Genomic DNA, 14,572 nt, shown 5'->3' with positions numbered 1-14,572 from the left:
AACATATAATAATAGTCAAAGGAAAACAGAATGAAATATGCTGTGCACACATGCACAAAGTATCTCCTTGACGATTCAGCCCTATAGTAAGTTGAGAACAGTTCCCCAAAATATTTTGGATGTGGACCAAGGAGATTTATTAGCAAGGACCTTTTAACAAGGAATTAACTTCTGAAAATACCTAAAGCCTCCAATGTTCTTCCCCTCCTTTATAATTAGTTAGGCATATATAGTCAGTATTTTGTTTCTGGGACCTGGATGGCTTGCTGGATCAGCGGAAGTCACACTTCACATCAGGCTATGAAAAACTTGAACGGAAGGAATCTTAAAAGTAGCAAAACTTTCCACTATGCTGAACTGTAACTAGGCCTTTCAGCACTTCTAGCATTTCTATTCCAGGACAACTATTTCCTTCCAGTTTCCTTCTACAAATTCAACATCCTTGCCAAATTGCTTAAAGGGAGTTTCAAACATCTGGAAAAGAGTATGGGGAGATTGTAGTTTCACCTGATTTCTTTCCTGTAGACTAGACATTTTCTTTTTCAGTTATGAGGTTAGTGAATTAGAAGGTTAGTACATTAAAGCTATATTAAGAATGCATTGTGGCCGTCTCTTGATTCCTCTTTTGTTTGCACTTAAAGAAGGAAAGAAAGTTGAAACTACGAGTTCCAGTCCTACTAAGGTTAGGTGTAGATTCCAGTACATTCAACAAAGGAAAGGAAAGAGAGACTTTAAGATTAACAGCTACTAACATATCTATATTGACACATCCCTGATACGAACAACGTTAACTCAATAATAAAGCCATTGATAATTATTTCAGACAATATCTAAACTATAGATTATCACTGAAAATTCAGACTAAAGCAATTCAGAAGCAGCATGTTGGAGTCTCTAAGAAACTGAAAGGGCCCCGTAACTCAGTGATACTAATATTACTGGTAGCTTCTCCAGTGTCATTTCCCATATCTACATCTAGGATGTATAGAAAAAACAGTCACCAGGGAGGCTCAATTCTTCCACTGTAGCTCTAGTTTGTTTCCCTCAGGAAAGCACATGCATGTTTGCGTGAGCAGAAGGTATAATGATGACCTAGGTGATGTCTGAATTTAGGTTCTGCTTGATGTAGTCTAAGTGCTGTATATGTCTCTTTCTCTAATTTTTCCTATTGGCTGCTTTTAGTCCCAGGGAGTCCCCTGAAGAATAATAAAAAAAACCCCAATCAGAGTGACTTCAGCAGAGAGTATAGCCCAAGACTCTGAGCCTATGAGTCCCCACTGAATACATTAAAAAGGGAGACTTTTGAAAGTTTTAAACTTTGGCCATTTCTATGCAGACATACATCACTGACAGAAAGGTGGCTTCTCCCTCTACACATACCGCCCCCCCGCCCAGTACAGTCAACTCTTGGGATCCTCCTGTCACTCCAGAAATATAGATGGGTTCCACCCCTTGACAGCTTGACAGCATCAGCGTACACTGTGCACCGGTATCTACTAAAGCCTTATACTTCTGTGGGACTGATGTGCCAGGCCATTTGACCCACACAGTCCAGTAAATCCGATTATCCCCTACCTCCACCTGGCTGGAGGCGGGGCCCCTCTAATAGTTATCAGAACTTCGAACACTTAAGTCATATTGAAAGGGAGGAAAATATACCAAATCCTGCTGAAAGCCAGTTTTGCCATAAAATGGAGTAAGGTCAAGAGACCTGCACAAGAGATTCAATTTTTGGGAATAAAGTGGCAAGATGGACGTAGACAGATCCCCACAGATGTGATCAACAAGATAACAGCAATGTCTCCACCAACTAATAAGAAAGAAACACAAGCTCTCTTGGGTGCTGTGGGGTTCTGGAGAATGCACATCCCAAATTACAGTTCGACTGTAAGCCCTCTCTATCATGTGACCCGGAAGAAGAATGATTTTAAATGGGGTCCTGAGCAACAACAAGCCTTTGAGCAAATTAAACACGAGATAGCTCATGCAGTAGCCCTCGGACCACTCCGGACGTTAAAAATGCACTGTACACTGCAGCTGGGGAAAACAGTCAATGAAACTTAATTGTATGCAGTTGCCTGCTGTGTAATACTTTTATAGCCCATCAATTAGATTTCTTCAGGTCACCAGCGACTGGCCCTGACTTCCCTCCAACCATCATCCCAACAGAGAATGAATTCTGATAGAACCAGACAAGTTCTGCAGTGAAGGAACTATCAGCATCAGCAGGCAACGATCCAACATTGTACACAGCCTTTCCTGCCCTGAAAGACTGTTACAAGGGATGGAACCTGACATCATGGACTGAATGGACTCAACAGCATTACAGGGATTGGTCCATGCACTAAGAAATGATTTCTTTGTCTGTGTGTATGTGTGGATATATATATATATGTAGATATACATGTAAGAGAGATGGTATATTGAAAATGTGGGATCTGAGCATGATGTGAATGGTATGGAATAAGGGGTGGATACTGTCCTGGGTTTACCAGGAGCCGTTTTGCTCCTTCTTAGTAACTGGTGCAAGCTCTGTGTTTTGACTTCCAGCCTGGGCAGAGAGCTGATAACACCGATTGTTTTTAATTGTTGTTAAGTTATGTTTATTCTGGCCAAGGACTTTGTGAGTCTCATGCTCTGCTGGGGATGAGGGGAGGCTGGGAGGAAGCAGAGACAGGACACCTGACCCAAACTAGCCAAAGAGGTATTCCATACCACAGCACGTCATGCCCAGGGAGGTAACTGGGAGTTACCCGGAAGGCCACACTCTCTCTTCAGGGGGGTCGAACTCGTTCGGCGGTGGTATTGTATTCTCTTGTTATTTTCTCTTATCAATATTGTCATTGGTGGCAGCAGCAGTGATTTGTGTTATACCTTAGTTACTGGGCTGTTCTTATCTCAACCCGTGGGAGTTACATTCTCTTGATTGTCCTCCCCATCCCTCTGGGAGCGGGGAGGGTCGGGGGGGGGTGAGTGGACGAGCTGTGTGGATCGGTTTAAACCACGACAACTACATTTTATAGATGCACAGGATTCAATGACTAGCTACCACATTTTTTTTTTTGCTTCTTAGTCACTTTGTAGTCCTTAAAGCCAAGATGAACACAATGCTGCTACTCTGGGATATCTTTTTTTGTCCTTAAGATGCTATTACAATAAGAAGTGTTCAAGTTCAGAAGGATCTTTCTGCAGGAAATGCTCTAAGTTAAAGACAATGCATCATTATTTAGCTCTGCTGACTTAAGAGGTTTTGTAAGAGATTAACTGCCCTTCCTTTTCTTTCACATTCTTTAATAAACCATCTCTCCTACTATGCTGATAGTATTTCAGAAATCTTAGAACATTTTTCTTTGGTCTGTATTGATTTTCTGTCATCCCACAAACTTGGTTTCGTGATAGGCTGCCAGCCTTCCAAATGCCTAAAAACCTGCGACACCTTGAGAACAAACACTGGCTGCGGCCTGGGCTGGATACCCAGACATCCAGCTGGATAACTGAGAAGTCTGGTTAACTTTGGTTAACACTCCTCCATCCCTAAATCCCCCAAACCAATATAAATTTATTAAAATTTGCTAAGAGTGAGAATTAGAGCCTGATTATCCCCCTATAAAAGTCTTAGGAGCATGGTCAATATTTACCCATATAGGTTTGACCATAACTTTATTAATGAAAACTTTCAAGAAAGATTTTTTCCATCTCTAAACGGTTGTTGCATATCTGTTTCTCTTCTTTAAAGACTACAGTATTAAAGTAACTATTTGGAATACCAGAATTTATTTGTACTTCTGACCTAAAAAGAAAACTCAGTATTACTTCAAGTTACTTTTGATATTGATGTAAACCATGCAGCCTTAACTTAACAGTCAAGTTTAAGTCGGTGGAAGAAATTATTAACTGTGCAAAGAGTGTACTGGGCAAATCATTGAACGGATGTAGACACATGCTCAAATTACTATACAACTATAATATTCACCTTCAGCATCAGAAAACAGTATTTCTGCACTTACGCACATTAACAGGGTTTCAAGTAGATGCAAAATAGCAAACAAAATAATGAAATCCATTTCTTCATAGAACTGCATATACTAGCTATCTTTCAGATACACTTCCTTATCTCATTTCTGATACTGTGATATCTCTCTTGTCTCTGGCCAGTTTACTGCAAGGAGCTACCCAAAGTTCACTCCAGACTGTGGAAAACATCTTTTAATCAAGTGAAGAAACAAGAAAATCAAGCTGCAATTTATAAGAGCTCATTCCACCCGAGACCACTTTCATCTAGCTCACCAAAAAACTAACAACTCAAGTCTGACATTATATTAAACTTTGGTCACCTTTCTCTAAGATATTCAAAGTAGGAGGAGCTGGATTTATGGTATCAGTCACAACAAAGGAAACAACACTAGCAGAAGCAACTGTATTAAGGAACAGAGAAAGGATATCTGTGCTGATGTGATAAACTGGAAGAATCGTAAGGAATTCTATGAAGTTCACAAAGCTCTTTGAAGGAGATGTAGACATGTAGCCTGCCGCTTTACTTACCATAAAGGAAGATATATATACATATGTAGTTTTGGCAGAAAAACTTGGGGTGAAAGGAGGAAAAAAAAAGTCACATGCAAGGTGTGCCAGCACCTCCTCCTCTGAACTAAGGGTTACTAGTGTAATGGCACTAGTAAAATACATCTGCTGTATTTTACTGCATTTGCATCCATACAGTAACTTACCAAAAATTCTTTGCTTGGAACTGATGGCTCTCTATGCATGCAATAATGGTCTGCTGTCCATCAATTGTTTTACCATACACCTGAATTAGAAATGAAAACAAACAAAACAAAAACCCAACAACAACAACAAAGAGTTAAGTTTCAGCATCTGTCTTGCTCAAACTGCTTAGAGGTATCTTGTTCTCTTATTGTTACATAAACTGTAAAATTTAATTTTATAACCATTGTGGTTTTTACATAGTATTTTATACATAAAACATTAAAGTGTGTATTACAATGCAGAAAAATGTAAGATTAGAAAATCTGAAGGTCAAGCATCTTAAATGAAATTTTATATACTGCAAATTCATTTTTCTACATTATAGGCATTTTAAGCCTATAGCAGTGACTGGTGTGACTATAAGCTTTACCAGCAGGGTTTTAGGTATCAGTTATTCTACAACTAAATGATGATTTAAGCCTTTATGGACTAACAAAAAGGTGATTAAAAGGGTGGGTTTGGTCTTCTGTTCTGCTTATCCCCTAAACTCAAATACTACTAAAAATTATCTCAGTGAACATGCAATCTGGTTTCCCTAACAGAAGCTGGAAATCATCTGGATTGCCTGGAATCAAATTCAATGTTTTAACTCAGCAACTGATGGTTTTGGGTTTTTTTCTGTAGTTAATTTTTCCATCAGGTTAATACAAACCACAGCTATCACTAGGTCAGTTTGCTAAGCTTTAGTCACAGGGCTCCTTAACAGTAAATGAATGCTATTTAGGCCAGACTGAGAGGTTTTATTTTAAGAAGCCATCAGAACCTGCTGATTCTGGTGGTAAGAATACAGTACTTTGAGAAATGTCATGGAGAGAAAACAGTTTGCTTTGCTGACAGTTTTGTCTGTCAGGTTAAGCCAAGGCAAGTCTTATGGATTTATTTATTTTTTTTTAAGTAACCAGCCAGGATCAATCTGCAATAGTCTACAGAAGGTCTTAAGCACTGAGACGTAAGTCATCACTGTCACCTGCAGTAACCACCCACTAGTAATCCAATACCTGAAATATGAAACATCTGAAGTTTTCCCTCATTTCCCTGCATGAACTCTTGACAGGACTAAATTCTTTGCTGTCTTTACTGTTGGAAGTGCCCATCTTCCTGGTTTTCAGTTTTAGTTTTTTTATTTCTTTTTAGATTTCTGTCTATAGTGGCACAATGGTTACATAATTTAGTACTTACTGTGCAGACACCATTTGGGTAGTGTTCTTTCACATATGCTTTCATTGCTGTTTCAACTGAATTCCTCCAGGATTCTATGGCATTTTCAACTTCATGGGGTCTGGGATCAGTAGCCTCCTTTCTTAAGTGATCAAATTTAAAAGAAATCTTGTTCTTGGGATCCAAAAACTTTCCATTTCCCAAATCACCATGTTCTGTTATCAAAACCTGTATTGTAAAATTTTATTTAATAACATTTATTATTCGGAAAAAAGAGTAAAAAAAAAAATCCCACAACAAATGTAATTATATTCTACATTTAACTGGAGCTTACTTATAGCCAAAGACTCACATATATATACATATATGTATATTGACATATAAACTATGCATATAGCACAAGAGGACAAGTCTAACATGACACTGACTCAGAAACAAAACATCCTGAATCGTACCCTCTTACTGCAGCAAACAGTGAAATACAGTAATTCAGGTCTTCTAGTACTGGAGATGGAGCAAGTTGTTTCTACAACTCCAAATCATGTCTGAATGAATTCAAGCCAACACCACAGACTGAAATTTCAAGCTCTTCAGATGCCCTAAATTATTAACTTATGGAACTAGTACCATTGGAGGTCCATAGTCTCTGTATTTTGGCAGGAAAGATGCATTTCTTTTCATTTTCTTGCCAAGATATGTTCCAATACTATAACATCTTGAACAGTTTAAGGAACGTGGCAAGGATTTCATTGTATTCATACCTGTTCGTCGTAACCGTCAATTTTTACTGGAGTAAACTGGTCCAAGTTGTACTGTGCAAACGCACTACAAGAGGAAAAAAAACCAACACCAAACGCCTGCGTCAAGCACAATCTTTTTCCTTAGTATCCGTAAGGTATCTAAATAATATCTAATAACCTGGGCAATGATGCATCAAAAGAATTATATCAATACTTTGTTATCTAGCAGGCCCAAATTCTTAGAATCACTTTGGTTCAAATTACAGATTCCAATGACCATCACACAATGATTTATGTTCACAAGTAACCTGACAGAAACAAACACATAAGGTTTACAGGAACCCATAGAAAGTGGAGCAACAGATTAAGTTTAAAATCCACAGGGATCCAACCTACTAAGCTGGACATGTCTGTTCTTATAGATGACACTAATTTTGGCATAAAATATAGTAAGTGTAATGTTTTGATATAGAAAGGTCTAAGAAAGCAGTATCTTACAGATGTTCAGCGCCTAACACTGAACGCTTAGTACCAAGAAACAGAAAATGAAATCCAAAAAGATGGAGACTAGTTCCAAAATCCAGGTCACGCATTTCCAAAATGATTGATCCAAATATTACGATACAGTACAGATCTCTCCTCTGCCAAGAATTTAATCTTTATCAAAGACGTACAACACAATAAGGTTTTACTTGCCAAGCACTCATCTTTTTAAATGAATCCCTTACTGACAGTGAAAATCTTACTGAAAAACATCTTGCTTTTACCTAACTGAGCATGTGGCATCTGGTACTTACTGGGCTGCTCCTTCCCTGAGAAGATTGTCATTATTAAGCAGCAACCGAACATCTGAAAGAAGGTATTTACAACATAAAAGTACAGTTAACTCGGAAACTTGTTTCAGTCACATAGCAAATGTCAACAGATTGTACAAACACAAACCATAAACCACCCCACACCCATAAGAATACTAAGTAGGAAATTTATTGCTTCATATTTCATAATTTTGACTCAAAAAAGTTAGAAGAGTAGTATGGAAATGGATTCCTTCCAACACAATCTGGTAAGCATATATAAGCCCCATTCTTCAGGCTGTGTGACAGCTGTAGGAATCTGTCAAACTACCTTTTAGAGAAGTTCTGAATGAGAACAGTACAGGATTCACAAGTTCACTTGTAACACGCAAACTACCAAATCCTTCACACTATACTGATTGTAGTGATTACTGTATTTTGACAACATTAATATGTGTTGTACTTACTAATTTTTCAGCCTTATCATTTTTGTCTTTCTTCCTTAGTGACACTTAATAGCCAGAGTACAGTATATCATAATATAATTTCTTCTATCATCATACAAGAAACACATGAATATAGAATAAAGTCAATACTCTCCTCAGAATGACTTCATATTTACTAGGCAGTAAATTGTTGTTTATGTACTTGACTTACTGGCTTACTATTTACTAGGTACTATTTTAATAACAATGTAATGCACTGATCATTAGTCTTGATATAACACTTTAAATTCTAAAAATTCACAAGGTATCATACAAGTAAAATAAATATCTGGAATATACTTGAAGTATTACCTAAACCAAAACACAAAACAACAAAACACCCCAAACGAAAACAACTACCTCATAAAGTCAAGAAAACCCTAAGCCAAACCAAATGAAAACACAGTTTGCAGGGCTTGAGTTTAAAGCTATCTCTTTTTTTTAAGAAGTCAGTTTGAATCCCATTGAACAGTGGTCGGGCATTTATTATCAAATGCTTTGTTACATGTTTTCAAACATATTGTACTCAGTTACTGAGCAGGTAGCTGCAACTATAAACTGGCTTAACAATGAAGTTTATAGCAGTACTGCTCTGAGAAATTGTATTAACTTTCAGGGAGCTGGTTTAATGGGCAGCCCATCAATTGCCCATTTCACAAATGCAGTAAGTTTAAATAATAATCAGCTGGTCACAGTTTAACTGAAGAATAAAACTTTTATATTCTCTAACAAATTTAAGCTCTCACCAGCCTGACACTGACTAAAAGTTTAGGATACTAAAACTTCCTTCTTTGCTTAAATAAGAGTAGAGAGATTTGTCAGCTACAGCTACAAACCATATGCTTTATGCGATACGTATGCCTACGTACCTTGATGCAAGACAAACACAGTATTTTTTAAAGGAAAATAACATCTTAAGTAAAGTTCAGGCAACAATAGTTGAGAGAAGCCGATTTCAAATTTTCTTTCACTTTACCATTACACTCAGTAAGATGAAGTGTGTTCACAATCTAAGGGTTAAAAATGTCTGAAGATTAATATTCTTTTCACAACTAGCATTAGGCAGCAGCCCTCTGTATATTCAGTGTTAAGTATTTGTCATTATATTCCTCCTTAGATATAAAAGACTATTTAATTCCAACTACTTTCTGTTGGAAAATGTAATTGTCTATTAAAGACTGAAAAATAAAAAAAAGAAAGAGTACATGTCTCTCCTAAACAAAACCCCTAGTGACTGTTAATTCATGACTGAGTAAAAACCAGAAAGAAGCTCATTCTCACATCACTGAGGAAAGTGGCATTTTCTTCCTTTTGCACTTAAATTCTGTCTTGTGACTGCAAAGCTTACTATGCCAAGCTGCAAACCCAGCTCTTGCAGCAAGTGAGCTGCTAAAATATAAGCTACATAAAATTCAGGAGAGTAACTGGCAATACAATTCTGGCTATAGATGCCTTAAATGAAAAGACAGAGCGGAGAGATACTCACCATTGAACACCTCATTGAATTCCCCAGGAGGAGCGTGAATTATGAATTTTGCTGCTATACGCACCTGAAATACAAAAACATTTATGTGGTTGTACACTTGCATTCTTTCCTATTCCAATCAACATGAATTCCAGACATGAAATTGTACAACTCCACTGATTCCTGTATTTGTTCACATTATTTAAACTACTTACTCTTTGTTAGAAACACAGAATATAAAGTTTCACCTCTTCAAACGGAATAAAGATTATATGCGACGAAAGCAGATAAAGGAAATTGAGTCACTCATGTTTTGTATTACTGGCAAAAAGAGATTAACGTAATCTCACAATCTATTTCAACTTCCAGTCCATAGATGCCTGGGAATCAACACACAAAAAACACAATGAAGATACATTCAATCTTCAAGGCTTCCCCTCTGATTTTATTATACTTTCCTATGGTTCTAAACTTTTGGAAGGCCCACAGCCAGACAGTAATCAATAGATTACATGAGCTTAAAAACACTTTCATAGGCACTAAAGCATGTAATTTCACCTGCGTCTACCTGTAAGGCCTCTTGGTACCACAGTACCACTAGGTAAGGTTAAAAGAGTCCTTCAGCAATTGCCTTCAGCAACAACCTTTTGCAGACAAAACACAGCATAAGCCAATACTTTCACTAAAAGTGTGTGCACCTGCCCAGGCTTTCTCCCTCCTTCTGCTTGCCCAAGCACAGTGAATTTAGTTTTCCAGGCTGGTTCCCTGGACTATTTGTTGCACAGCTGCAGACACATGTGCTTACAAAAGGAACATAAAAAAATCTTTTTTTTTTTTTTTTCTTCCATGTGAAGTGCCTCAAAACTTTTCAACTATTACCTTACTTGCACAATGTCACGCAGCAGACTCACTTTCATTCATTCTTCTTTCCCCCTTAAACTGTTAAGGGCACCCATCATAAAAAAAGTGTTGATTTCCTAACTTAACTTGACAAAGTTCCTAGCCTTCACACTACAGTTATCTAAATTCAGGAGACATTCAAAGCTCTCTTGCACCCTTGAATATTCAAATACAGGATACCACCTGAACCACAGTTCCCATTTCTGACATTGCCAGTTATGTTTTTATGAAATAAACAGTTGGAATATTAGTGTCTGCACTCTTTGGGCTTCCTGCTCAAAATTAAAAGTATTTGAGAGGCACATACTCCATCAACAAATACCTAAAAATAACCAAAGAATGCTTGATGTTTACATTTTTATATGTATTTTAAACTACAAAAGAGCTACCTGAGCATGCTAGAGCTCTAGAACTTAGAGCTGAGGGTAGCAATACAGTGTTCTGGCCCCTGGTTCTTAACAGGGCCTAAGCTTCACTGTGGCATTAGCAGTGTTCAAATCTCAATGAGATCCCAAACGACTAGCCCAGGCAGCTTTTTGCTCACCGAAAGTCAGCACACGGCCACTCAGAGCTGGCTAACAGAAATGGAAAAGCTGTCAGTTCCCAACTTTCTAAACTGAATGCTGCATTCTGGATTGCAGACAGCCTTTATCTGCTGCCTCAAATACCTCAAATTCACACCTCTTTCCATGTAAACAGAAATTTGCATTATACTGAGATAAATGCCACGGGGTTTGCTCTTCTCACAAGAGACACAGAGAGGCAAGAGCATCTTCTTCTATAGCAGCTTACTGAAACACCTCCTCAGATAAGAAAAAAGCATGACTTGGATTGTCTGGTTTGACCCAAAGGAATATGAACTCATCTGCCTTAGCTAGATTACCCCAACCACCAATCTGCACGTTTCCCAGGTACATACTTCATACCTCTCCTGCTGAAAACAGCATACACAGCTCAGTGCTCACACCAAAGAAATCTAAAGGCTATGAAATACAGCTAACCTACAGTACTATGAAGGAGAATATAACTCATGAAGGAGAAGGGGAAGATAGGTTCCAAGTTCTGAAATAAAACGTCCATCAATTTTGGGTTGGGCAGCAGCTAAATAAGCAAAATTAAGCAAAACATGGGTGCCCAAACTGCACTCTGAATAATCATTAAACTGGTCATTATTTGTTACTTATTTATTACCATTCATATCATATCATTATTATTCACTACCACTAAACCAGTAATATCTGTTAGGTGAGATATTAAATCTCTATTACAACTAGAATAATGCCTTATTTTTCAGCTGTTTTGGTAATGTGAAAACTGGGTTTTGCTTCTTTTTTGCTATCAGTAAGAACTTTTCTTATGAGTCAGATTAATACTTCTGAATGGATATTACTCATAATGTAGCTAAAGAGTAACACATGTTTCCTCAGGACAGACAAACCAGAATTCAATGATCTTAAGGTCCCTTCCAACCTAAACCATCCTATGATTAGTAAATTTAATTCCTCAATGAGATTTTTTTTAGTGTGATAATTCATCATCCTTGCCACTTCTTACAGGACAAATAAACATGCAAATTAGGAATTAATTTCTCATCAAGAAATATATTCATGCTTACAGAAGCAAAAAACCTAGTAGGTCTTCAGAAGTTGAGTCTTGACAGCTAAGGCACTCTGGATTTTGCTAAGCTGCCTTTGTGAAGCACATTTAAAGCTAATCCATTTCAGCAGTTAAAGCAAATTAACTTACCTGTGGAGATAAGTATCTGAAAAAGCCTTATTTCCCCAACTCATAAAAAACAAGAAGCACACCTAAGAATTAAATCTAGTAGATTCATTTAACACACAAAAACTGAAAAGCATTTACAGCTTCTTTATTGCCACTGAATTTTTCCAGAAATAAATGCTCTAAAAGAGGCTTCTGTCTTCCAATAGCAGACTGATACTGAAGGATAAATGAACACATTTTCATGAGCCTCAATGAGATGAAGATCTCCCCCTTTTGGCAGTCAAAAGCCACTGGCTCAGCTATCACTCGAGAAAGCACATTTTTAAATAAAGGGACAGTCCATATAAAATGTGGTGTTTGTCAGCAAGTAAAAGAAAAGATTTTAAAATGCATATATAACAACAGGCACATTACCTTTAATACAAAGTAACAGGCAAAAAACTCAACTGCAATAAAGTCCAGCTGAGATAGGAAATTATTTTTGCTGAGAACTGTTGAAGAACACACATGCTCAAGAAAACACATCAATAAGATGCATTACAGTTAAACCAATGCTGGTTATTCAATACAAAAGAAAAAAAAAAGACTTAAAAACTGATCAGAACAGATCTGAGCAAGTCAAAAGAGAAACAACATAATATTTTGAAAGTCTAAATGACAAAACTTTTCAGTGAAAAGAAATGCACCTTCGCACACAGTACGAGAACCTTATGAAATGTATTAGCAAGTAACAGAAAAGGAGGTTACAGTTGAGTATTCCTTTAATAAACTCAAAAGACTGAGAAAACACCTGAAGTTTCTCCACTTATTATTACTGTAGTTACTCCCAAAACACCACCTAAAGTTTAAGACAGTGTTTTATTGATGTAGTTTCCAAGATTTGAATTACAGACACTGTTTTCAGTTAAATGTCTGCAGAGCTGCTTGCAAGAAACTATAAAATTGAGAGTTCAGTAATCCAGAACATCTGATCAACAGCGGCTCAGAAAACCCAGGTCTTGCTAACAGCTTTTACCACAACAATTGCACATTTACTATATTAAATTCCTTGAAAGCATAAAATCAATCTAAATACATTTTAATGAAATGTGACTTCATCCAGGTTTGAACATTAATTTGGACAAATCATATAGAAGCTAAGAGGAAGTTATATTAAAAAAAAAAATAATCTCTGAACATTGAGAAGAGAAGCATTCCCCACTGCAGGGTTTCTCTTTATCTGATTTTCACATTTACACCAGTCACAGTCTCACTTCAATGGAAGTCTGATGCAAGTAAGTCAGAACCAGTGAGATTTACTTTCTCAACTCAAGTGATGCCAAACGCTACCCATCACATCAGTGACAAGCTTTTTGATTTTATAAACTATTTCAAGTAAGGTAAAAACTCAGTCTGAGAAGCTTAGTGAAAGACAAAAGGGTAGGTTTGTTGTATGAGATTAGCATGGATACCAGGTATAACAATGCCTAACTTCATTCTGCTAGAACTTAACTGGTCTGTCAACAAATGCCTACACTCAGTTACTACAGTATTTGCAGTTTTCAGATTACACAAGCACAGAGGTAGTAATATACAAAGAGGTCTAAGTTATGCTAAATCCACCTTGTTTTCATGCTTCTGCCTTTATTGCACAATCCAATTTCTCTCAAAGCATGACACCCACCAGAGAGACAGAGAAATCCTACTTCTTTTTCAGTCTTGTCCAGTCTGAGACATTCTAAAGTTTGTTTTATTTTAAAGAAGTTACACACAGCGATTGCACATGCCCCGGACTAACTCTTCCTGTTCCTGGCACATCGGAACTGACACTGCTTGAAAAAGCCCAACCTTCTGTGCTCTATGTGCCTAAATATGGTCATGGACACAGCCTAGCTGAAGCACACAGGCGCCCCCAACGCCACCCAGTCAGCTCCACTACTACACGCTTGTTCCTGATAATCAGCTAGATTATCAAGCAACAAGAGAGACATTAAAACTTAAGGTAGCTTTCCCCCCGACCTCCCCCACCTCCCTTCCCCTTTTGCTTTTCTCCCTTTTAATTTTACTGAGGTACAGCTGTATTTGCTAGGGCTCTGACAGTTCCCTCCTTCAATCAACTGCCACGCTGCTACACAACAAAAACTTGCTAGTATGCAAGATGCTGTGAAACCACATACTTTGCCCTTACTCCTTGCTACACATCACTTCTTTCAAGTTCAGCTATAAACTCCTTGTGGCAGGGAGACCCACCCTTCCTCTACACTCATAACAGGTTAAAGTTTACTGTTCCAAAGCAATAAAAATGAAATAGCGAAGGAGATATTAAAAGCCCTTGTCACCTAAAAAACTGCATTAAAATTTGAGAGGGGGGAGGGAGAAGTAACATAAGACCTCCACAGTAAATTTCCACTCAGAGAAATCTTTGTTGCTAATCACAGGGACAAAGAGCGAGCTTCCAGCAGTTACTTTTACCACAGTGATTATATAAAGTGCTAGAGCAGGAGAAAAGCTTTGTATATCACACAACCATAGAATAATCTGGGTTGCAAGGGACCTTGA

At 37.6% G+C, this 14,572-nt stretch overlaps 1 protein-coding gene across 1 annotated transcript in view; it reads right to left on the bottom strand.

Moving 5' to 3' along the window:
- The window catches only part of CAPZA2 (capping actin protein of muscle Z-line subunit alpha 2), a 35,444-nt gene that overhangs the window by 9,373 nt on the left and 11,499 nt on the right, over positions 1-14,572 (bottom strand). Inside the window, exons 2-6 of the mRNA XM_065699683.1 lie at positions 9,431-9,494; positions 7,463-7,514; positions 6,687-6,750; positions 5,947-6,153; positions 4,728-4,807 (exon numbers count right to left, since the gene is read on the bottom strand). Of these exons, the coding sequence (XP_065555755.1) occupies positions 4,728-4,807; positions 5,947-6,153; positions 6,687-6,750; positions 7,463-7,514; positions 9,431-9,494 (467 nt within the window). The remainder of the gene's footprint in view (positions 1-4,727; positions 4,808-5,946; positions 6,154-6,686; positions 6,751-7,462; positions 7,515-9,430; positions 9,495-14,572) is intronic.

The sequence above is a fragment of the Lathamus discolor genome, chromosome 1 (genome assembly GCF_037157495.1).
Source record: "Lathamus discolor isolate bLatDis1 chromosome 1, bLatDis1.hap1, whole genome shotgun sequence".
Taxonomy (NCBI): Eukaryota; Metazoa; Chordata; class Aves; order Psittaciformes; family Psittacidae; genus Lathamus; species Lathamus discolor.
This window is presented reverse-complemented; position numbering and strand designations above follow the sequence as displayed.